General features: G+C 36.4%; 1 protein-coding gene across 4 annotated transcripts in view; it reads right to left on the bottom strand.

Moving 5' to 3' along the window:
* Positions 1-24,804, bottom strand: part of TBC1D5 (TBC1 domain family member 5) — a 294,686-nt gene that overhangs the window by 14,638 nt on the left and 255,244 nt on the right. For all 4 annotated transcript variants that reach the window (XM_042817093.1, XM_042817092.1, XM_042817091.1 and 1 more), the window contains one exon: positions 10,347-10,446. In XM_042817093.1, the coding sequence (XP_042673027.1) occupies positions 10,347-10,446 (100 nt within the window). The remainder of the gene's footprint in view (positions 1-10,346; positions 10,447-24,804) is intronic.

Here is a 24,804-nt window from a genome sequence, read left to right as displayed (position 1 = left end):
TGTGTGCCACTTCAGCACTGTTATATTCCTAATGAAAAAACAAAAAACACCCAAATTCACACAGATATCAAAGCCTTCAAAGAAATCTTGTGTTCCAGTTCTTTTTTATCATTTTTGCAATGAAATATTTCCAAAATTTCCAACATTATACTAGTAATAGCAAGACATCTTTTAGCAAGCTTTACGGATGGACTGACATTTCGCTTCTGATAATAATTTTTTCTCTGTTTTTACTGCAAATACTTTATTTCTACTAGAAGTGTTATGGATTTCCGGGAGGAAAATCCGTTCCTTCAAATCTTGTTTTATGTATACATTGTTTTTATGCCAGTGCTAAGGTGTTCAATGACAACAGTGTATACACAGACACTCTGTGATTCCAAAGAGAACACAGAAAAAGCATAGATGTGTGCCTCCCATGACAGGTGTCAGAGCATGCTCTTGATATACAGAAATGATTTTTTTAATAAATTTTGGCCCTGATGGTGGTGAGACCGTGTACTATCCCACACTGCTTACATTCTTGATCATTGATTGTCTTGAGACAAATGACATCTGCACGTCTCATATGCATCCTTCTTTACCTATGACTACAAATACCTACTAGGACCACTACCCTCTGAATTTTTTTGAGCAATGTATTTTTCTGAAAGTTCAAGGCGATTTTTTTCTTCTCCTTCCTTCTGTGGAATGGTTGTCTTCCTATTGCTGTTTACATTCACTAGAAATAAAAAAAAACCCACAACCATAGTGTGAAGTGACAAGCAAATGACAATTTGTTCTGCATAAGTGACAATCTTAATAGCCATAAGAAATTGCAGCCTATCCTAAGGGAAAACTGTACTATTTCATTTCCTCACAATCTAAATGATTTAAATTGCAATGGATTGCAAACAATACACTAAAAAATTGCTATGGTTGTGCAAAAGGCAGTTTTTGTAGATCACATAGAGATTTCTAAAATGCAAAGTTGTCTACTCTTTGTATGGCTGAATTAATTAAAACTGCTTTTGATTTTACAAGCAGAATGATTTACTCAAATACCACTGTGGTAAATGCCACATGAAAACATGGATAGATTGAGAGTTTTGACAGCAAACATCCATAAAAGCCTAAAGTTCTATTTAAAACATACTTAAGGACATTTTCTATGATGTGTGTCATCAGTAAAGAAATATGTCAACCTGGAAGGAAAGCTAAAGCATCTAAACTAAAGACTTCTTTATTAAGAAGGAATACTCATTCTGATACAGGTGCTTTCCATTTTCAAGTAGCATAAATAGAGAAATTATGGATCTTAACAACTACAGGACCTTCTGTTCTCCTTATGGGTAGAGTCTGATACAGCACAGATACTAACTTGAACTATTTTGTTTTAGTTACTCATATGTATTTTTAAACTATGTTTTGGTGATTTTTTGAGACTTTTTTGTTTGCCTCATAGCTATTGCTTCATTTAAGAAATATCAGTCAGCTATTAAATCTAGTCTATGTTCACTGCAGACTGTTGTTTCTAAATCTTTACATCTGTGGCATTTCTGTAAAAGAAGACATTAGTGTTATATGTGCCATGAGAAGGTGGGTGCTACTCCTAAAACCAATGTTGTGCTCTTTAAGACTTTCTAGATATCCAAAGAGTATATACGGGTTTTGACTAAGATGACTACATGTTCTGTTGTATTGTTCCTTAGATGTTTGATCTCAGAAATGACTGAATTCTACAGTGAGTCCATTCAGTAGCATGATAGCTTCCCATGGAACTGTTTCATCTAGTAGAAGAGACTGCAATTTACATTAGCTTTGACTTAAAAAAAAAGAAAGATCTTGTAAGCCCTGAGTCATATTTGTCTCACTTACTCAGAAGTCCTTGGGAGTACATTATTGACAGTAGTGCTGAATTTGTGCCCAGATTAAAACAGAAAAGCACATCAATACCAGCTGTGAAGTGCAGTTACATTTCCATTAATAAAAATAATTAGAAACTTGTTAAAGGAAAGCCGTTTTCCTGTTTGCCTTGTTTTTCCTCTGCCCTTTTGAATGTCTTGTATAGATTTGATAAATCTGCGCAAACTGACTTCCTGTCTGCTCTTTCTGTAAGTTTTGGTCCTGCTGCTGCTCTGTTCTGAATATAGGGACTTTTCCATGTGACCTGGTTCATTTACTATCTGCAGTCCTCTTCAGTGAAAACGGTTTCTAGCATCATTCAAATAGCTTCTGTGCTCTTCTCCTAACGATGACAAGTGTTCTCAACATGATGGACAACCATAAATGGCTAAACAAAACATGAAAAGTGAAGGAAATATATTATATATGTCCCTGCTCAGCTGCCTGATTAAATGAAATGTAGATCTTGAGGAAAATAACAAGCAAAACAGTGACAACAGTATGGTTCAGTTATAAGAATACCAAAGATCTTTATGGAAATAACGGGTAAGTTAACAATTCAGTCATGCTGGAATTTAGTTCTATCAAGGTTTTAGTCCTCTAAAGCTGATATCACAAGACAGATCAAAGCCTGAGAGATGCTGCGAAGGAAAGGGTGCACGGTCAATAGCAGTCAGCAGAAGGGAGATGCTCATCCTACAAAGTTAAAGAAACAACAAATGATGGAAGTAAATACCGTGACAGGAATTTGCTGAAACTTGCAAGGAAAGGTCTTAATGTATGCAATTATGGAGTATGTAAGCGTCATTATTTTAATCTTCCCATTTTTATCAGGACTGCTGAGATGAAAGGGTTTGTAGGTGCCTATCACAGCTGGACTTTCAGGATTAGCACAGTTGTTAACTGTATGTATTTGACCTTAAGAGTCACCTTCATGGGACAAAAAGGTGTTTTAATTTCATGGAGCACTAAAAATTCTACTTTTATTCTTCCTGGACACACACGTGTATCTGTATCTAAACATAAAAATAGAGTATGACCAGAAGGGAGAGCCTGAAAACAAATTTATATAACAAACATTTGTTTCACAGTAACAACTTCTGTATTGTTAAATAAATCTGTTAGTGCTCTTCATTTATCAGTATTTATTGGATATTTTATATCTTTATTTTTAACCAAGAAGAAACCCACTTAGACTCAAAGGGCTGTGTTTGTTGCAGTCTTTTTAACTTACAGCATTTCTAAACACTCTGGGTTTATGAAGTATGGATAGTTTTATTTATGTGCTGAGCATGAGGAAACTCACTTAATGCACTAATAATCTTAAAAAAATATATATATATATATATAAAATATTTCATTTCAACTCAAGGCACCAGAATAGTTTCCATTCCAATCTCATTCTATCCTTACAAAAATTTCAAAATCTTTCATCTTATTGCATGATAAAACAAGAATTATTATATTGTGTACATTTTACAAGTAGTGCACCAAGATCTATACTGAGTGATGTATCAGCCTCCAAATAATGAGCAATTAAGTCAACTTTTTCCTCCTCTCCCTCCCCCACTGCAAGAGATCTTCATAATAAAACACATCACTGTAACAATGCCGTTGACTATTCTAAGAGGGGTGGATTAAGCCAACGTAATTAAGGTTTTAAAGGTGCTATTGCACACAATGACTGAAATTATACTAGCAACTATATCCTGTAAGTTTCTGCTCTGTATTTTTATTTATCCTTTTGTGCTCACCATGTTTGCAATAATTGCAGTGAAAAGGTGGCTTCGAACTATGTTTAATGAGTCTTCTGAGTAATGTTTGTCTGGGAGATGTCAGGCAGTATAACTCTAAGTGAGTCTTACAGTTGCCAGCATTTCCTGATGCCTGTGGCAGGGACGTGTCCTGTTATCTTACCAAAGATGCTCTCTGTGAACAGTAAGCCACCTAGTTAAAAGGTAAAAGACTTACTTTATTTTATTTTATTTTATTTTATTTTACTTTATTTTATTTTATTTTATTTTATTTTATTTTATTTTATTTTATTTTATTTTATTTTATTTTATTTAACTGTGATGCCATAAGTTCCAGGCATTTTGTAAGCAAGCAATTACCTACACTCTACATAAGAAAGCTTAGAGCAGGCATTGCAGTGGCACAATGCTGGTGATGTTTAGGAGGGGGGATGAACTTCCTTTTCTGCTTCCCTTTTATAAGCTGTGCTGGAGGAGCAGAGATGCACTGGAATGCTATGAAGGACATAGGAACATATTACAGATAGCAGAAGTCAAATTAGAAAATGCATTCTCAGGATAACTCTGTACAGGGTAAGCCCAGTATGGAACAACTTTTTTCAGAGACCCATCTGAATGTCCTTCTAGCTCATGCATGTCCAATCCACAGCCTGTGGGCTGCATGTGGCCCAGCCCAGCCTGTCTTGTGGCCACCTCCTGCCCTACACCATCATGGTGGTGGCTCTTCCACACTGAGCAGCCCAATTTGGCCCATTGCTCGCAATGACCATGTGTTGATGTATTGATGTGCAATAGGTACTGTTTGGACTGAAATCAAGACACATGGAGGGCACAGTGCAAGGCTAACTGCAGTTATTAGTTGCATGCATTATCATACATTGGCTAAACACAGTTCTGTGAACAGTGAAAAATACGCACCTTGCTTTCTGCTTTGATAAAGAAATTTGAGAACAGGTTTCCAGATTGCAAAAAAAATCATGAATTTTTTGGTATATTTGCAACTCCATTTTCAGTTAACATAAACACAACACCTGTGAATTTTGAAATGGAATGTGTAGAGTTGCAATCAGACAGTCAGGTAAAAAATATGACACGATCAAGTCCAATCTTACCAGAGAGAAATAACCCTCGCTTCACAATCACACCTTACATGATACTGCTTTTTGGCAGCACGTACATTTGTGAATGGCAGTTTTCAAGGGTGAAGTTCAAGAAGAGTAAAATGTAATTAAAATCTCCAACCTTGGGAGCTCACAAAGAATGGCAATCACTTCCATTGAACCAGCCCGATGCATCGGTTCCACAAAAAACTGATAAGATATCCCACTAGTTTTATGGTTTTGTTGCTCTCCTTTGCTTATGTTTTAATTAAAAAAAAAAAAGTTTTGTTCCTTATATACTTTAACTATATTATATATACATTATGAGGGCTGCTCCGAAAGTAATGCTTCCTATTTTATTATGTGCTCTTTGTATCCGTTATAGTTTCCATGGAAATAAATAGAAGGCATTACTTTTGGAGCAACCTATGCATATATGGCCCAAGACAATTCTTCTTCACTCAGTGTGGCCCAGGAAAGCCAAAAGGTTGGACTATTCTCTAGCAGTAGTAGTGCCAGTAAGAAGAAGAAGCTCATAAAAGCAGGCAGACATATTTATTCTGCATAAACATGGTTATATCTTTGTTGGGTACCTTTGCACATATTTCTAGGGCGTTGTGCAGAACCACGTGAACTTACTCTTTGCAGAGGTGATGTGAGTATACAGGGCTTATTAGCAGAGGTCTGTGCTGTGAGAAAGCTAAATTGCACCTGGACCCGAGCTCACTATGGAAGCAACCTGCCTGTATTTATCCCATCCAGCCCTTAAGCAAAAGCAAGAGTGGAATGATCTTAGTTCCTACACTTTCACAACCTGATCAATTACCTATCAGAAAGGAATAGTTTCTATATAAAGATCCACACAGCTGAAAATTTTCTCTCATGAAAAGGACTTGCTGCACTTGCATTTTCACATTCTTGGAGGTCTGAAGCTGCATCTCTGCTGGAAACAAATATTAGGTACTTCAGTTTTAAGAGAAGTGATGACGGATTGGTTCCTGTCTCTTATAAACAGATGACATTTTAAAATTCATCACTTTTCTCTCTGGAGCAAAACTGTCCAACTCATAAACATCTTTCACAACCTCTCATGTTATTACAGGCCATTGGAGAGTTTATGCTTCTCCAGAATTTCTATTGACCTTTTGCTAAAAGTTTGTGCTTTAATCCTGGGTGGGTACTGACAAAAACCAAACCCTAAGGATACCAGAAAAGCAGATGGCACTATTGTTAACTGCAGTCATTTGAACTGCCACATAACAACACTGTGTGGTCTCAGGCCTGAGATGTAATGAAGCTTGGCTGTCTGAGAACCTCGGGACTGACTTCAACAACACTTCAAACTCAACTCATGTCAAATGTGAAGAGAGGAGCCCACCAGCAGATACCGTGGGACATTTGGAGTGATACTGGGGTGTAAATTTCTTACAGAAATGATTCGTGATCTGCTCTAAGACATCAGACAGAGGTCACATTGAACAGGAGAAATATGACATCTGATGGCACCTGCTACCTCAATCCCTTTCTTCTGACACAGTTAAAGAAAAAGAAGAAGCAATTAAAATTATTCAAGAAATAAGTAACCTTATGTTAGGTTACAATACTGCAATATTTAACCAGTACATTACAGCTTTCTGAATCATTGAGCCCTGAGGAGTTTATGAGCACTACAGAAAAGTACCTCAGAAAAAAAAAAGCTGAAGAAAATTACTGTATTAGTGAAGGCACAGGGGATATTACTCCTCGAAAAAGGCCAGTGTGTGTAAAAAAGAAACATCAGAAAAAATATATCTGTGATAATGCTGAAGCAGTAATAGCTGTGGCAAATATATTCTTTCACTGTCAGCTGAGTACTATTCTGCATTTATATTACAAACAAAGCCGCAGGACAGGCTTACAAGATTGGCTGCATTTTCATTTCATTAATGGAAAAATGGAACATGTGGAATTCTTTCTTTTGAAAGCTATGACAAGCTGGTGGAAAACTGTGGTAACAGAAGCAAAATCTGCCTTCCTGTCTGTCAGTTCTACATACACAAATTTCAACAATTATCCTTGGAGGCATTAAAAGGCATTCCACCCCAGCAATGCTTCAGTGGTGAAGGGGGACGAAAATTAAAGCCCTTTCTGCTGCACAGCTCTAAGAAGGAGACAAAAACCACACAATGACTTTCCTCCGTTTTCATGATCAAAAGCCTATTTCTAATTTCTACACATAGCAATCAGTAGTAATATTGCAGAATCAACATTCATTACCATGGTAACATCCCTTGATATTACAAGCAGTTAATTATGTCGTTGCTGTGTGGTTCACCGTGTGTGTTATTTGCGGAAGTAGATAAACATTTAATAAAAGCATCTTTGAATACACGAACAAAATAAAAACTGCTTTTCTATCCCTTGTGGTCATTCCTCATGCTCTATGCAAAAAAAAAAAAAAAAAAAAAAAGCACTAATTGAAGGTATTTGCTGAAACCTATAGAAAGGCTGGTGACTTTATGAGGCAAAAAGTTCTGACTGAGATTTTAATTAAAAAAAATAATTTCCTAAAAAGATATCATATAAAGGTATAGTATATAATATAAAATAGTAATATAATTGTATTTCATGCACAGATGTAAATTGCTAGACGTAAATTACTAGAAAAACAGAACAGATGACTTCTGATTATCTCAATCATTTCTGAGCTATAACATGACATCTCTATCACATCATAACGTAACTGTCCTGATGGTTTTCAGGATCCCCCCTGTAAGAGAAAGCACATCCTACAATTGTTTGATACTCTCAGTTCATAGTGCCAATTGAGTAGTTCTGTGCTGCACAGAGGATATACATCTCTATAAGCTGGAATTAACACTACATCGTTAAAAAGCAAGCTGCAAATACAATGCAGAAAAAAAGCTAATAATTGAGTAACAAAGTTTGCACAAACTATTTAGAACAGGATTTAAAAAGCAGACCTTAGACAGAAATTAGAAGGAACTTATTTTGGGTGACTCCTCAAGTTTTGCATATCCATATGTTTTTATTAATAATTTAGCCAGCTATTAAATGCATGACAGCAGAGTCTGCATTTCCTAGCAGGTAACAGAGTACATTGCAGAATAACCCGACTTATTCAGCTAAAAAGCCGAATGACAGCAAGTGAATTTCAACATAGTCAAATACAAGGAATATAGATGTAAACATTTCCTGATTACACCTGGATGATAAAATCCCGTGTTTAAAAAGCTGTGCGTCACGAAATTTTAAAGATCATAGTGGATTATCACCTGAACCCGTCAAACTGTACTAATGTCATGCTGCACTACACATGTCAAAAAAGAGGAATTATCACGTGGAAGTAAAGAAATGACCTTCCCTTTGTTAAATTACCACTTTGCTTTGCAGTTGCTAATATAGCATATCCTGACCTGATTAACCCACCAGAAAAAGCATATTGAAAGCCCTAAAAAATTCAAAGGAAGACAATAAAAATGTTCTGCTGTAAAAAGTAACCTATTTAAGAGAACCAAAAAGCGTCCGAGCTAGCAAAGACTGTTGAGAGATTTTGATCACTATGTGTATATAATTCATTGTTATCTGCTCTTGGGTCCTGAAATACAGTAATTTTCATCAGTAAGAGATACCTGAGGCAGTATTAGACTAGTTACAATAGCAGCCCTTACTAACCTTTCCTCTGACCTAGAAACGACCAGGTATTTTCTGAGTTTTATTTTGCTGTCATTTCTTGAAGCAATGAGTAATGGATGGACTCTGCAAACAATCCTTGGGGGTTGCTCGCTGGAACTATTGAGAGTTTTCTTTGATCAGCTTGCTGATGTGTGCTGCTCAGATTGCCTGACAGATTTTTGCACAGGTCATACTGGCAAGGGTCTTGGTGGTTTTATTCCTGGCTTCCCATGGGTCATCTGCTAGCTAACCTGTAGACAGCTAAGCTCTTCAGTTTGCAACAAAAGTAGGGACTGGTAAGGTTGGTGGCATCTCGGACTCTCTTGTGTTCTATTTATTGTAACTAACTGTTAATTGCTAAAGGATTTATGAGCATTTGTTTAACCCATTGCCCAGATGCCCTTGCAGAAGGAATACACTACAGCAGAATAAAGCGGCTGTGCTTACAGGTTTACACTTGGCTTTTGAAGGCTGTGATTCCAAACTTTCAAATAACACAGTATTTATAGCTTTTCCTAGGATCATAACAGTGGCTGCTAAAATTATATGGACACACATAAAAGAAAATGAAAATGCAAGTACAACTCGGATTTCACATCTTTTTGACCTGGTAAATTTAGGTAATGTATATTTAGTTCTACCCACTGAAACACTCAATTTGAAATTATTTTGCTTCGACTGTGATGTTGCAGGATATAAACAAACTTTGAAATCATTGCACTTGTGCTCTGATTTCTTAATAACGGTGCTTTTTGCACATAACTAAATATAGTAACCTTTGGACTTTGGTTCAACACAGTTTAAAAATACTGCTTTTATCAAAGTCTAGCTAAGTATATTTAATACCTGAATCGACTGAAGCTTTTTGTTTATTTATTTTTTTTTTTTCTGATTAGTCTTGGCAATAAATAAATCAAATTATAGAATGCAATATTTGTTGATTTTCTTCCCAAGGTAGCTTTCATTTTAACATATTTCTTCTGGTCTAAGCAAAACACTACAAAGTAGCCAGCCTACAGTAACACATTTTTACAAAATGAAATTGACCAGTGTACACTGTGCAGATGTTATATTTAAAGAAAGTATTTGGACTTTACACAACTATCACTACACGCACCAAGTATGATTCTGGGACTGCTGAACTGCAGACAAGCTCACAGAATGAGATTTGAGTTCCAGCACACCTCTAACAAAACACAAAATCTTTAGAACAAAGACTATCTGTGCTAAAATGACTAATTTTTTCTTAGCACTGTCAGCAGCTAATATACTCTCAAGTTTAATGGTATGACAGTACGATACCAAATCACAGAACCTCAGGGCTCAGGACAACCTCAGGAAAGGACCTCAAGAGATCATCGAGTCCAGCCCCTCTACTTAAGCAGTTTCCCTTCACACAAGCAGGCATTCAGGTGCGTCTTGAATATCTCCAGAGATGGATACTCCACAGCCTGTCTGGGCAGCCTGTTCCAGTGCTTCATCACCCTTACCATAAAGAAGTTCTTTAGCATGTTAGTATGGAACCTCTTATGTTCAAATTTTACACCATTACTCCTTGTCCCATCAGTACACACCACTGAGATGAGCCTGGCCTTATCCACTTGCAACACATCTTCCTTTACATATTTATAAACGTTCATCAGATTCCCGCCCAGTCTTCTTTTTCCCAGCCTGAACAGACCCAGGTTACTCAGCCTTTCCTCATATGGGAGATGGTCCAGATCCTTTATCATCTTTGTGGCCCTCCAAGGCAATCCTTCTAGGAGATCTCTGTCTTTTTTGAATAATTGCATACATTAATTCAATTTTTTTTTTTTTTGGTGACATCTAAAATAATATGCAGAGTACTACATAAATATTATTTTTGTTCTAATCCAAACATGAGAAGAGCCTTTGCAAAGATTATTAGGTTAATATAGGGTATGGCACTTACCAAGATGTGTGTTCATCATCTTTGCACAATATTTGCACATGGCTTCCAAGTCGTTTAGCTGCCCTTGTAGGAATGAAATTTGGGCCTCCAATTCCTCCTCCTACAGTAAGCATTAAAAAAACCAACATCTTTATATGACATACAGTAAAATTGGTTATACAACTTTTGAAATGTTTTGGTGTCTTCTAATTTTTCCTACTTCTTTGCTTTTGAGAAAATTTTGGAAATGAGGAGAATCACTTTATAGATGTATTTATTAAAAGACTTGTAAATTCTTTCGTGATTTCATGGATACAGGGCTTAGTATTAATGCTTCAGTTTTTTTTAATATTATTTTTTCATCTAAAGAGTCCAACAAACCCCTGCCTACATTCCCATACATTATCCAGGAAAGGTTAAGAATTCACATTTATTTTCCAGGTTACCTATTTGTTTTTGCTTGTACACAGCACAACAGTCATGGCTGAAAAACTCATCAAAGAGAAAAATTCACACTTCTGTTAGAGTAATTTTTACAGCAATTTCTTTAAAAGCTCAGAAAAATTACTTTTCTATTTCAAGACATATTTAATGAGACCTAATGTTATACCTCAATGATGCACTATCATCATATATTTTGGGATATTTATTTGTGTCACATATGCTCTATATGTATGCAAAACCAGCCAAGGCAACTGGAATTCCACAAAACCTATCACGTAGCATTTAGGTGAAAACTAATTCAACTCACTGTAATACAGTGACTCTACATTATCAAGTTATTTAATAAAAATGCACCAAGTACAATTTAAAATACCATTAAAAAAATCATTTTAAGGCCCAGTGTTAAGCTATATGATCCATATCTGCAATAGAAACTACATCAACCAACAATTTCTCTTTGAACTCTGAACTTTGAACCTTGTTTGCTATTTACAAATGCATCCAGTCTCAACTTTGAAGATGATTCTGGGGAAAAGTTCAGCACTTCTTTAGAAGAATACCTTTAAAGCTTAGACATACTTAATATTAAACAGTTTTTTGTTTGTTTATTTAAGAACACAATTAATTTGAAGAAGATGAAGGCAAAGTAACTTGTGAGCATCCTGTTTTTCTTAGAGTTTTACAGTTTTGTCATACTCTTTTTGATGGAGATTGCTGAATGTAAGAGTGTGAATTACATTTCAAATGAAATAAATGCAAAACTGCTCAGTAAGAATAAAGAAAATGAAACAATCTTGTTTTACACATACAAATGATTTTAATCTCCACCACAAACTGTGACGCAGACGTAAGTAAAGGAAACAGAAGAGTATGCAGCATATATCCAAACGCAACTGATGAATAAAGAGAAATTTAACGGTAGCATTTTGCAAGATCCAGCAATACCATTTTCTGGCTATGCACCTTTTCATCACACCTACAATCTATAGATATGAAATAATTTTTCACTACTGTTTTCTTGTTATTAAGCCCTCACCTTATTTTACTCATCCCGCATGCTTTTGAGAACTTAAGCCTCAAAGGGATTGAGTTGATGTTGGCAATTTATTGTTTCTGAAAGGTTAACCTCAAAGCCTGCAGTTCTGTCACAACCTACACATGCATATCTGCATCGCTTCTCGATTAGTTTCCGCAGAAGACCTTGTATGTATAGCTAATGACTGCAAGAAATAACCTACCATCAGTTTTAGATTGCCAGTGCACTTCAGATCTAGCTATAAGATGGGGAGAGGCAGCTGTATTCAAGTATCTTAATATAAAATAACATTTTCAACTTTATAAAAAATAGTAGCAATTGAAGCACAGTTTATCTCGTACAATGGAATATGAAAATTTAACATCTGGTAATTTATATTTTTCCCACACTATTTCTTCTTATTCACAGATCACAACAGCAGTAAATTGATTTTTAAATACTTTTGGACAGCTCTATCCACTTGATCAGATTATACAACTAACCTTTTCAATGGCACAAAAGTTCTTCGTCATCTGGCATGTGAGACAGATGCTTAGTACATTGCTCCTTCAGCTCAGCTGGCATCTAACATGGGCAGCAGAAGCATTCAGCATACCCAGTGCTCACAAAGGAGGGTAATGTGGCCAGGAACTCACAGACAGTGCAAGAGGTTTCCTGCCAAGTACGAAATCTTGCAAAGGGCTGAATGAACGAATGCACTTTGAGCTTATTGTTTATCTGGCACCCTCAGAAAAAGCACCAAGGAGCACTGACAGCAGGATGAACAAATAGCAAGACAGTTAACTTTGCATTTGACATACAAGAGACCCAGATGTACTGCATAAGAAGACAACATCCAAATGGTGATTATGTGCTATGAGACAGTGCCCTTCTGGGAGAGTCACCTGCAGCACTGTGGCAGGTGATTGTCCCATGAGGGTGACCATTTGAGTGGGAGGTTTGCTCTGCTAGAGTTGCAGGTGAGTAGTGGCCAGTGTGCATTGATAACTAACAGGAGACTGTCAGGATCTTTCAAAGTGTAAAAGTTTATCCCCTGGACAGGGAAGCTGCAACTGAGACTTGACAGAGTGGGAAGAAGACATGCACTCCTAAGGATAGAAACTTGCACCTTGTGGCTCCTGGTAGCAGGAAGACTACTGTATGATGCAAGGCCCATGTTGCACAAAGACTACTTGGGATCACCTAGTGTTCTGACTGCTTTCTGCTTTTTCATGCAGACACCAGTTACATGGTGATATGAAATCATTTTACCTCAAAAGTAACTGTAGGGCTCTTGAGCAAGGGTGAAGGGGACAGGAATCCTTGTATTGTTTCCCTTTAGCCCTATGGCAGAAAGGAAAAAGTCTGGATAGCAGCATTTACGGTGAAGATATGCTGAAGGCCCAGTTGGCTGGGCAAGGAATTTCTTAATGAACTAAAACGATAAACGCATATATTGAAATGGAAATGGAGAACACACATGTGGAAACAATGACAGGGAACAAAAGACAAGCACACAAACACTGTTTGGGCACAGCAACAACATTTGGAAGGACAAAGCCCAACTGGAGCTAAAATTAATGCAGGACATGAAAGGGTAACAAGAAGGAATTTTGAAAGTATGAGAGAAACAAAAGAGGTTTGAAGAAAATATAGGCTTATTGCTTATTAGGGGAGATAACAAAATTATGGACAATATGGAAAAGTCTGCAGCAACACCATTTCTGCCTACAGCATTTTACATAATATCTACTCCTAGACCTTTGCATGTACAGCATGGACAGGTTAGTGAGTACCTTAAGAAGTCAAATGTGCTCAAATACTTGAGATATTGTGAGTTAACTCATGGGTGCTGAGAGAGCTGATGGAGTGGCTGTAACACCCATGGCTGATTCATGAAAAATCACTGCTATTATAGAATAATCTTGATGACTGAAGAAAGGTTAATTTTACACTCATATTAAAGAAAATAGAAAGGAGGATCTAAGAAACTGCATAACAGTTGGCCTCACCTTAGTCCTTGGAAAAATCGTGGAGTATGTCCTCTTGGAAACAATTTCCAACATGTAAAAGGACAAGACAAGAATCAAGAAAGGTTGACAAGGATTTACTAAGAGCAAATCATGCTTGGCCCATCTGATTGCCCGGTGTGATGAAATGACTGGCCATGCAGATGAATGGAGAAAAGTGGGTTCAATATCATACATCATGACACATTTCCAAAAGCTCTATCATTTGCCAGGTGAGGAGGTATGCGCTGAACCAAAAGATTATACGTGGGCTGAAAACTGGTCAGACCCATCAAGCTCAAATAGTTGAGTAAATGGCATGACATCCAGTTGGAGGTTGGAAATGAGCACAGTAACCTCAGGGGCTGTTATGGAGATACTGGTGAATATCTTCATTGGCAGCCCGTGTGAGGAAACAGAAGGTGATCTCAGTGGGTTTTCAAATGATGGGAGGAAGATTCAGACTGGGAGGTGTGGTTGCCACTCAGTCAGAACTTCAATTCAGAAAGACCATGAGACATTGGAGGCCTAAGCAAAATACATGCTTTTGAGGTTTCTGTTCAAGAACCTTTAACAGATGCAAAATTCTGCACCTGGGAAAAAAACAAGCAAACAAACAATGCACTTATAAAGATAGGAAAAGAACTAGCTGTGCTTCAGGCCTGTTGAAAAGAATATGGAGGCAGCAGTATCTGCTGGGCTCAGTGAGAACTAACAAAGTGCTCACATCACAACTAGAGCAAACAGTGCTCTCGGCTACATTAGGAGGAATGTGGGCAGCAGACCCAGGAAAGTCAATACTCTTCTTTATTGAGTGCTCTTCAGGCCTCACTGAGAGCATCAGTTCAAGAAGGATGCTGAGAAACTGGAATAGGTCCAATATGGGCTACTGTGATTGTTATGGGTCTAGAGAATAGTCTTGGGCTTGTTTATTTTGGCAAACAGGAGACTAAAATTTATACTGGGAGCTGCAACAATGTGGAATTACAAAGAAGATGTACATAAATTCTCAGCAGTGGCAGATGATATAGAAGGCCAAAAATTGGCTCTTATGAGGTTCAAAATGCTCATTAGGAGAATATTCTCCATTAGGAGAGCAGTGCAGCACTGGAAGAGTTCCTATTCAAAGCCACTGACTTGATCCAATGTCAGAGATTGTACTTTTCCAAGTAACAATTAGAGCAAAAGTCACTTTCAATCAACATTTCTAACACCAATCTACTTACAGTATCTTTCAAAAATTGTTCTGCAAATTATGAATGTTTTACAGCTTTGTAAAGGTAAGAAGCAAAATCAAAAAGCACTCCAGAGAAAGTACACCTTTTTTCCAATACTCTAAAGTCAAATTCTTTGGCAATAATAAATGAAACAACTGATTTATAGCTGCTATTGTGCAGATGCTGTCGATTCGTGTCTAGAAGTATTTGCTGCTCCTTACTGTAAGTGCCAACTTTTGTGTTACACTGTGCGGAGCCTGTAAGTTCCCTAGATACCATTTTTATTTTGTGTACAAAGACACTTTGGGAATTTGATCCCTTTTACACATGAGCAAAGACCCATACATTCTTTGAGCTGACCAAATGGAAGTTAAAAGGAAAACACGGTTCATCCTTCCTTAAGAAACTGACCTTTCAGCTAATCTGACAGATGCAGTATCAGAAACACGAACAGTGACTTAAACCCTCTCAGTCACAGCTCTCAAAGGTTAACTAGTTGACCACAAAATTAAGAAATAATCTAAATAACTATTGGGACAAAAAATCATTGCCAAATTATTGAGAACAGTGTCCTACAAAGCATGTAAGTATTACAAGCTGTATGATGAGGAAGAAAACTAAATCGAACAGCAAATAAAAAACAAAAGGGATCACTGCATCAGATGTGCAAATTAAATGATGTTATTTTACAGTAAAACATATTAACAATATTGTCTGAAAATGTAGTCCTGGAATTTCAAAAACCTTACTACACTTTCAACATTACTGATGATTTAGAACCTTACAGATGATCAGTTATTAATTTAACAGGAGAATGAAAAGGAACTATGCTATTTGCGATGCCTCATTGATTTATATTTCACGAACCATCTAAGTTAGGGTAGTATAGGGAAGCATTTACATCTCTAATCAAAGAAAGAATTTATTCGAATAACTCCATATACACATCTCCAACTATTTTTCTTGTGGTTAGACTGAATCTGCAAAACAAACAAACAAACAAACAAACAAACCTGATTTACATAGATGTTTCTCATATTTGTCTTTCTCCTTCTCCGTACCCAGAACCTTGCCTACATTGCTACATCTCCTTTTCACTTTTTCCCCCCAAACTGATTTCTCTGTGATGAATCATTTGCCATTTCTACCCTATTTTAAAAAAAATCTATACAGTTCTAGTGCCTCCATTTTGTCCAAAGCTCATTCTTTCCTTTTTATTACCTTTCCTTTCATCTATCTTCTCACCTTTATGAAGACAGCTCAGGAAATAAAATTTTTATACCCTTCCTTTTTCCTGAGCTATGTGGACTCAAATGAGATCTTCCACCACAACTCATTTTTTCAACAAATTTTACTATTTCAGAAAAACACGTATAACTAACTAACTGACAATAGTCATCACCTTCAAGAACAGATTACAGCAAGTTTTACAGTTGTGACAGAGTAATACTATTGTTTTACAGTTCATCACTTTACAAGCTGCAATAAGGTTTGCAAAAATGATTAAGGTCACTGGAATTTATCATCTTACACAAGCCAAGGTCTGAAGAAAAATTGTTTTGGCAGAAGCCATTCTTTTTCATCCTTGCTTTTATCAGTTTAAGCAAGCTTTCTGCCAGATACATGACATGCAGCTTAACATAGAACCAGAAAACTGAGAGTATCAATTCACGAATTCAGGTCTGTAATGCCTTTCCTTCATGCTAACAGTAAGTTTTCAGTCTTACTATTCAGGAATTGAAAGAAAAATCAGCTTTGTCCATCTGTTCATGTAGAAACCCAAGAAAAAGCAATTTTGTTATCAATGGCTTACAATTACATATGTCCCAATTTCTCATTCCTGAATATTCAGGCGAAATTCCATTCGGGTGAGAACTCAGCAGCTCTTGAAGTCGATCAGCCTAGCAGCATTACCAAGCGGTAAGTGTGATGGAATATAAACTGTCTTTAAGTCTATTTCAAGATAAGTAAGATGCTCAAGCAAGAGTGTTGCAATCAAAAATGGAATGCAAGAAGTGACAGAGTTGTGTTGGAACAGAAGTCTAATTTTACTGATTTGGTGGTGCTCAGTGACAGGTAGGGTGAACTGCAGTGAAAAAGTATGTAAGAATATAATCATTAGCGGTACTGCCCAGAATACTCTCCCAGAGTACCCTCCCAGACTGTAAATATTTGCAAAGGAAAGGTAGTTTTTATTTTTATTTTTTTTAAGTTTGTAGCCTTTAGATTTTTCCTATATTAACTTGCTCCATCATATTTTCCACTCTCTCAGTATTCATAGTAAAAGCACTAAAGAGCAAGCCCCTCAGCACTTGGCAAATTGACAGGGCAAATTAGAAAATAATTCTGATGAAGTATTGAAACACTTAGAGGAAAGTAACTGCAAAAATGACATTGAGTCAGGGAAATTCTAAAGCCGGGGACTTGTTCAGAGTCTTACCAGTACTTAAGTGCTTATTCATAAAACATACACAAGGTATACCCTTAGGATATTGATAGAATTTTGCATGTCAAATAAAATTCAGATGCATGGCATAAATTGCTTTCTCATTTAATTTGATTCAAATTTCCCTCGAGAAAACAAGTATTGGTTACTGTTTCCATTTTGTGAAAATTTACTTCATTTTATTTTTTCAATCTAATGACTAAATATAATTAAATACAAGATTTAACTTATTAATATTGAACCCCTGATAGTTGGATGTTGTTTGACACCCACAGAATTTATGATCTATGCCAGCCACAGAACACTTTATAGCATATGCTGACACTTAAACCTGAAATCACCACTTCTGAACAATGAAATACTTTAAAGAAATTATATATTTATTTATGTATTATTTAATTGCATCACATCCAGACCGTCATCAGGAACAAGATCTTATCCTGCTTGGTGCCATACAAACATAAATAAAAAGCCCTTATTCTGAAGGACTTTTCAGTGTAAGCCAAGAGAGAACAGATGGCTACAGAAACACATATGGAGAGGACATGAAAACAATACGGTGATATTAGTCAGTCTTATAGACATGGCTTCAGTATGTTACCAACCAAACTGTTGCCAATGGAAAGCAGGAAGTTTTTGGAGTGCTCTGAAGAATCATAAGGCATTTGCTTTGCTGATGTTCAGAGAAAGCTTCTGCATGAAGAAGGGGCTATGAAATGATTAGATGTGAGCACAGTTACTTTTACTTGATGATGTTCACCTGGGACGAACTGGTGATGGAAAGAAAATTTTTTTCAAGCAAAAGCACAGGACATGAGGGACTTGCAACTGCTGGCACTGCCCTATGGGACCGCAGTGAGACAGTTTAAGAACAAAATCCACAAAATGCTGGAAGATCTATGGAATGCAACAAATCATGCACAACTGACTGTGGAAGGATAGGTACCAAGAAAATCTGTAGTGTTTCACTTGGTAAGTGAATAGTTAGGGAAACAGAAAGAGCTGTAAGAAAATAGAAATTATCCCTTAGAATATAAATACTGATAAAAGGTTTCTGTCAGAGCTGCTGTTGAAACTGTTGACTTAACCATATTGCAGTATTTTTGCAGTATAAATAATAAAATTGAGATATTTATTTAGTTAGTACTTGGAAATGCCTATAAATAGACACACACATGAATGAGTTCCTCTGTTATTGGTTGGCATCACATCTGACTGATGCTAAGACCACACAGATGACTAGGGCAAATGTAAGAAAAATGTGAGCAGAGGGAAAAAAAACAAAAACATTTTCTGAATTTAGAGCTCTCTGAAATAATGCTGTAACTATTCTTGAACGGATATGGAATGATAAATACACTATTATTCTACTTTGAATAAAATTCATGTTCCATGTTTCAGTATTAGGTTACTGAAGTATTTGGCTAATTAAAGGGCCAGTTAAGAAGGATACACATACAGAATTATGCTTCTTAATTTTGCTGTCTCAGTGTGTAAATATACACAGTTTAACATATATAAAGACCTTTATGAAGGACTCTTACAGTATACTTTTTGTTCAAGTTATCTTCAGTTAAACTTGTTTTAGGCATCAGTTACAGAAGAGTTCTGCTGAACTCCTCTTTATCTAGACTACATGCATTTGACCTTTGATATGCCTTCTATCATGAGTCAGAATACAGGCCAGATTAGGATATTATTATTTAGAAACTCTGACTTTAAGGAGGTAAAACTTAAGTATAGTGATCATGCAGTGACAATAAATAGATACAAATTAAAACATTTATACGATCTTGTTAAAAGAAGTACAAATTCTGTTTTTTTGTATGGAAAGGTTTAACCAAACAGACAAAATAAGAATCCAGCAACTTTAAATTTAATTGCACACCTATAATCCATTGCACAATGGGAAAAAATAAATTCCCCAAACACAGAAACCATTTCCAGTCAAAACAAACAAACAAACAAAAACACCAAGAAAAGCCTGATATAGAGAGATGGCAATGCTTTTGTTGAGAATTCAGCACAGGTCTCTGTACTCTGTACTGAGATCTTCACAGAAATGAACAGTAATTTTGTGGTGTTATCTTTAAAGAGTGGGATGAAGGAAAGAGATTTCCATTTATAAGGAAAAAAGGGCAGCTCAAACTACCACAAAATTCCCAGATACATTTCTCTTTGCTACTGGGATGCTAAAACATTAACTTCATGATTAATGGGAGGAAAGAGCATGCACAGAGCCAGTTCCTGTACCTGCTGAGCTGCTGATAACATGATTGCAAAGGAGTAAATTATTACGCTTCTTGGCTCCTAAGTCACTTTGATCCTCCTATAAACATTGCCTGTAGTCTCAATAATTCCAGATGTGGACATTTTTCAAATTTTCCTTCACTGTTACAAAGGGCACTCCAATAATTAAAAAAGCTCTTACTACCATCTTTCAAATTGCATAATTCTAATTTGCTTCCACACAGAAGTCACTGGAAACTCTAATAAGGCTGCACATATCTGAATTGCTTGTACCAGGAAAAGACAAATCATGACACAAAAAGCATTGCCAAGCCAATTGGATTTTTATTCATCATATTTTTTTTTTAAACAATTAACTTCCTGCTTTTATCACAGTACAGTTTATTTTCCCTGAAATGAATCACTCCAGAAAAGATAAGGAGCATTAGAATTCAAAGCTGCCACTTATGTATACAGCTGTCTTTTCACAAAATTATATGAAACATGCAAGTATTTCTAATAAAAACTTAAAAAGGCAGCTTATTTTTCCTCACATTGTTTTCAGCTCTTTTGAGTCACACAGCATGTTGTGAGTGCCTGAGGAAGGAAACAGAGAAAAACATCACACTTCCTAAGCATCTCAGAGGTTTTCCTATGAACTGTGCTCACGTGACACCTGGCAGCACCACCGATTCACTATTCTTTTCATGTGCCTCTAAAATTAGACAAGCTGAAGTACTAAATGAATTACCGTTTTCAGGTGTCTGATTGCCCTGTCACACCAAAATAACAAAAGCAAGTGCCCTAAAGCGTTAATTGCTCAGTTAAATTTTGAGGTACTGAAGTTCATTAAACTTAAGGCCCTGAAAAACAATCATCACAGTCTTTAACTTTAGGCTTGATACACACTGATCAAGCAATTAGCTGTTGAACACAGGCACTAATTTATTCTGGCCACACATTATGTTGTGTAACTGAAAAGGATCCTTTACTCATAGCATTTCTATTTCCAAACAAACATTCAGTATGATTAAGTATGGACTGAGACAAATATTTTGCTTGAAGCCTTTTAAAGAGATTTAAAAAATGTCAGGGAGAAGATACACAGAAATCCAGGGTCTTCATGATATGCCACTATGCACAAAACAGGGACATGCACAGCTACATCAGGTTGCCCAGGGCCATATCCAGCCTCACCTTGAAAGTCTCCAGGAATGGGCATCAACCACAACACTCAGTAATCTGTCCCAGAGCCTCACCACACTCACTGTAAAAGACTTTTTCCTTATACCCAATCTAAATCTACCCTCTTTAATCCCTTTTATTTTCTTATGCTATCTCTACTTGAGCAGAAATGTCAAGCTTATATGTTTAAATCAGGCTTCAAAACCAGCAAAGCAGATGCCTACTTAATTGAAAATTATGCCATAAGTTAATTTTCTAATCTGCAGGGGTATTCTTAACAACGCCAAATCAGTCAAACTGGCAAAGTAAATCACAGACTGTAACAGTTGCTTCTACCTGCTTGTAAGGACAACAGCGTATGCTGTCAAATTTGACTTAATTAAAAAGTCTATGCAATCAGAACCAGCATGACACAGATATTTTTATTCCGGAATATTTCTTTGCTAAGAAATGGGGATTCTGACTGACCAAATTTACAAATTATTTTATTAAAGAAAATAAACTTCTCCAGATTTTTCTTTGAAGTATTTTTTTTTTAAGGAATATTTTAATCAACACATTTTCCAAATGGATCATTTGTTTTTTGTTAACTTGAAACACTTTACATATATATTTATTTATTAAAACATATTTATCTAGATCAAAACCTTCTTTTCAGTCACAAATATATTTATCCTGCTTTTGTTCTGTGAAAGTTTTAAAAAAGTTTACACTGTTTGATTCAAAGATCCCTCTCTGGCACATCTCTGTAGCTGAAAGCCATTTACAGAGTTTTCTGCCAGAATGTGAGACTACCAACCATATTTGCTAAATCAAGGTCTAATCAGCTTTGCTCTTTGCTGAAAAGAGACTCTCCTTCATGTTTGCTGGATAAGAAGATGTAACATAATCAGAGAAGTAAATGGACCACAAATGTACCCAGTTTCCTCTGCTGAAGAGGAGGTGGCAGTAAGCAGGTTACGAGAGGAAATTTTCTAGGACTTTATTCCAGCAAGACCAACCCAGCCTGAAGATAATGGGCACTATATGTTCCTGTTTTTGTTTATGGCAAAATGGTTTCAGGAACTGTGATGTGTCAGAAAGCAGTAAGCTGTCTTAAGAGGTAGAGAGGCATTTCACTGATGAGCACAAAACAGACTTCCGAACACTTTTAGTGGGCCTCACATTAGCACTCAGCTTAATGCCACTCAATAATAATGTGAATCACATCAGGCTTCCATAGGCTGCCAAAACGTGATCTGGTATGATGCATTCACAGTACCTTTCAGTACCTTCCCATACTTAAGGGAGCATATAAACAGGAGGAGGAACGATTGTTTACATGGGTTTATAGTGATAGGACAAGGGAGAATGGTTTTAAACCAACAAAGGAGAGGTTTAGGTTAGAAATTAGGAGGAAGTTTTTCACACACATGGTGGTGACACACTAGACACACTTGCCCAAGGATGTTGGGGATGCCCTATCCCTGGAGGCATTCAAAGCCAGGCTCTGGGTAGCCTGGTTTAGTGGTTGCTGACCCTGTACATAGAAGGGGGGTTGAAACTAGATATCTTTGGGGTCCTTTTCAACCCAAGCTTTCCTTCTATGATTCAGGCCTGAGGCTATAGATTCACATCTTTAAATAAAATGGAGGACACCTATTTCTGTCAACAGCAGTATAAAAGTCATTCCATTGATCTTTGTATTTAAAAAGAAAAAAAAAAACAAAAACAAAGGCAAAACAGAAGACCAGATATAAGACAAATGTTTTTATCTTAAATAAGAGTCTCTTATAAGAAATGGAGTTATCTCATTCCTGGAGGCAATGAACCATGTATCAATTTTGATCATAATTATTCCAAAGAAAGTCTCGCTTGTTGGACAGACTTTAGGAAAGAAAGAATTTAAATAAGTCATATTCCAGTTCATGCTGTCTTAGAATCACAGACTGGTTAAAGTTGGCAGGGACCTCAGAGTCCATCTGTCCAACCCCTGCTCCAAGCAGTGACGTGTGGAGCAGGCTGCCCAGGCCTATCTCCAGGAATGCTTGGAGTATCTCCAAGGAGCATACTCCAATCTCTGGGCAGTCTGTGTCAGTGCTCAGTCACCCACACAGTAAAGTGCTTCCTGGTGCTCAGGGGGCCCTTGCACTGTACACTACTGCAAAGAGACTGACTCAAACTTCTTTGTATCCCTTCTGCACGTATACTAAGAAGACATCCCCTGAGTCTTCTCTTTAGGCTGAACAGCTTCAGCTCTCTCAGCCTTTCCTCTTAGGAGGGATGCTCCACTCTCTTCATAATCTTTGTGGCCCTTTGCTGAATTACCTCCAGTGTGTCATGTCTCTCCTGTATGGGGCAGCCCAGATCTGAACCTGATACAGGTCACACTTCTGGAGTGCCTTGTGATGATGATGTTCCTGTTCATCCTCTGACAATGCTACAGTATATGTCCTTTGGTCTGTGAAAATCACCTATTAAAATTCCATATTGAAGGACATATTTTTATTTACGTATTCTATTCTCACTTTTTCCTTGAGAAGGGCATTAATTCATTAATTAAAAGCACAAAGATGAAGGAGAATTGGATTCTCCTTCATCCATAGGATGTCTGCATCTAAAATAATCTTTTTATAAAGAGATTGATGCATGGCATGTTCCAACAATGATAATTTTCCTGGTGCTTAATAACACAATCTCTGTGATTATTGGACACAAATGTAAAAAAGTTAAGTTTTTATAAATAAAACAATGATTGAGCCCATTGTGCTTTTTTTTTTTTTTTTTGGGCCTCCAGAGAACAGCTGTAAAGGAAACAACTATACCACTGGACAATTCTGAGGCAGATATTTTGGGACCTCAGGACTAACTTCTGGGAGTTTTCTTTAAATGGAACACTGTATAACAGGAAACTTACAGAAAATAAAAACCAAACATAATCTTGAGGAATCAAAAACAGATTTAAACAAACCTTTCTTCTAAGAGTTATGGTAAATTTCTTATTTCTATATTAAAAGTCAGTAAGAAATTGAACATAAGGAAATAGATTTTGCCACCCTAAAACCTTTTCTAACTGTCAAATCATATAATGCAACAATGTAAATTACTGCAGTTCAAAGAATGTTTTGGAAAAGTAATGCTCATTGTATATTATCATGATTACCAATCTATTGAAAAATATATGACTAGAAAACTAACAACAATTTTGTTAAAAATCCATGAGAAGAGATCAATAAAATTTCACAAATAAGAGAGACCATATACCTGAAAATCGAAAATTGACTGAGCAATATCATGGAAAATTTTTCTATGTATTCTATTAGAGAACTCTTGGTGCAAAAAACCCAAGTTCTGGCTGGGATAAAAGTTGTAAGCAACATTTGGATGTAGATCTTGTTAAACTGCGTAAAATGGAATTTGAATACTGGTATTTTTATTTTTTTTCAACTCATGAGGATAAGCAGAAAGATATTGTTCATTTAGCTTTAAACTCAGTTTGGTATGTCTTAAATGGATACAAAGCAAACATTAAGCTTCTCAACTAACCACAAAGTGCAGCTTTTCTTTAGGTGTCACTGAAGTATGTGGAACAACTGTTTTAGTGAACAAAAGCTGTAAAATGTTATGGAAAAGTAGGCATTTCATCAAAACGTTTCAAATGTCAAACAAAACATGTGAAAGATTCTGCTATTTGGAGATGAAACTGCTGAGATGTTCAGATTAGATTTCTGTGCTACATTTAGATCCATTTCTAAGATTTCTGAATATCCAAAGAATGCTCTAACATAGAAGTATTGCTATTACAATTTCTTTTTTATTCAAATCAATGAGTAATTATACGAACATACACTGGCAAAAATGGAACGGAGAACTGGCTTCATCTCCCAAAAAACACAACTTTTTTTCCAACTACATAGCTGGATTTTAATCAGCAGAAAGTCAGTGGGGAACTGGT

The sequence above is a fragment of the Centrocercus urophasianus genome, unplaced genomic scaffold (assembly GCF_019232065.1).
Source record: "Centrocercus urophasianus isolate 14NV4802_14NV808 unplaced genomic scaffold, USGS_Curo_1.0 seq_16, whole genome shotgun sequence".
Lineage (NCBI taxonomy): Eukaryota > Metazoa > Chordata > Aves > Galliformes > Phasianidae > Centrocercus > Centrocercus urophasianus.
Note: the sequence above shows the minus strand (reverse complement) of the source record. Positions and strands in the feature narration are given on the sequence as shown.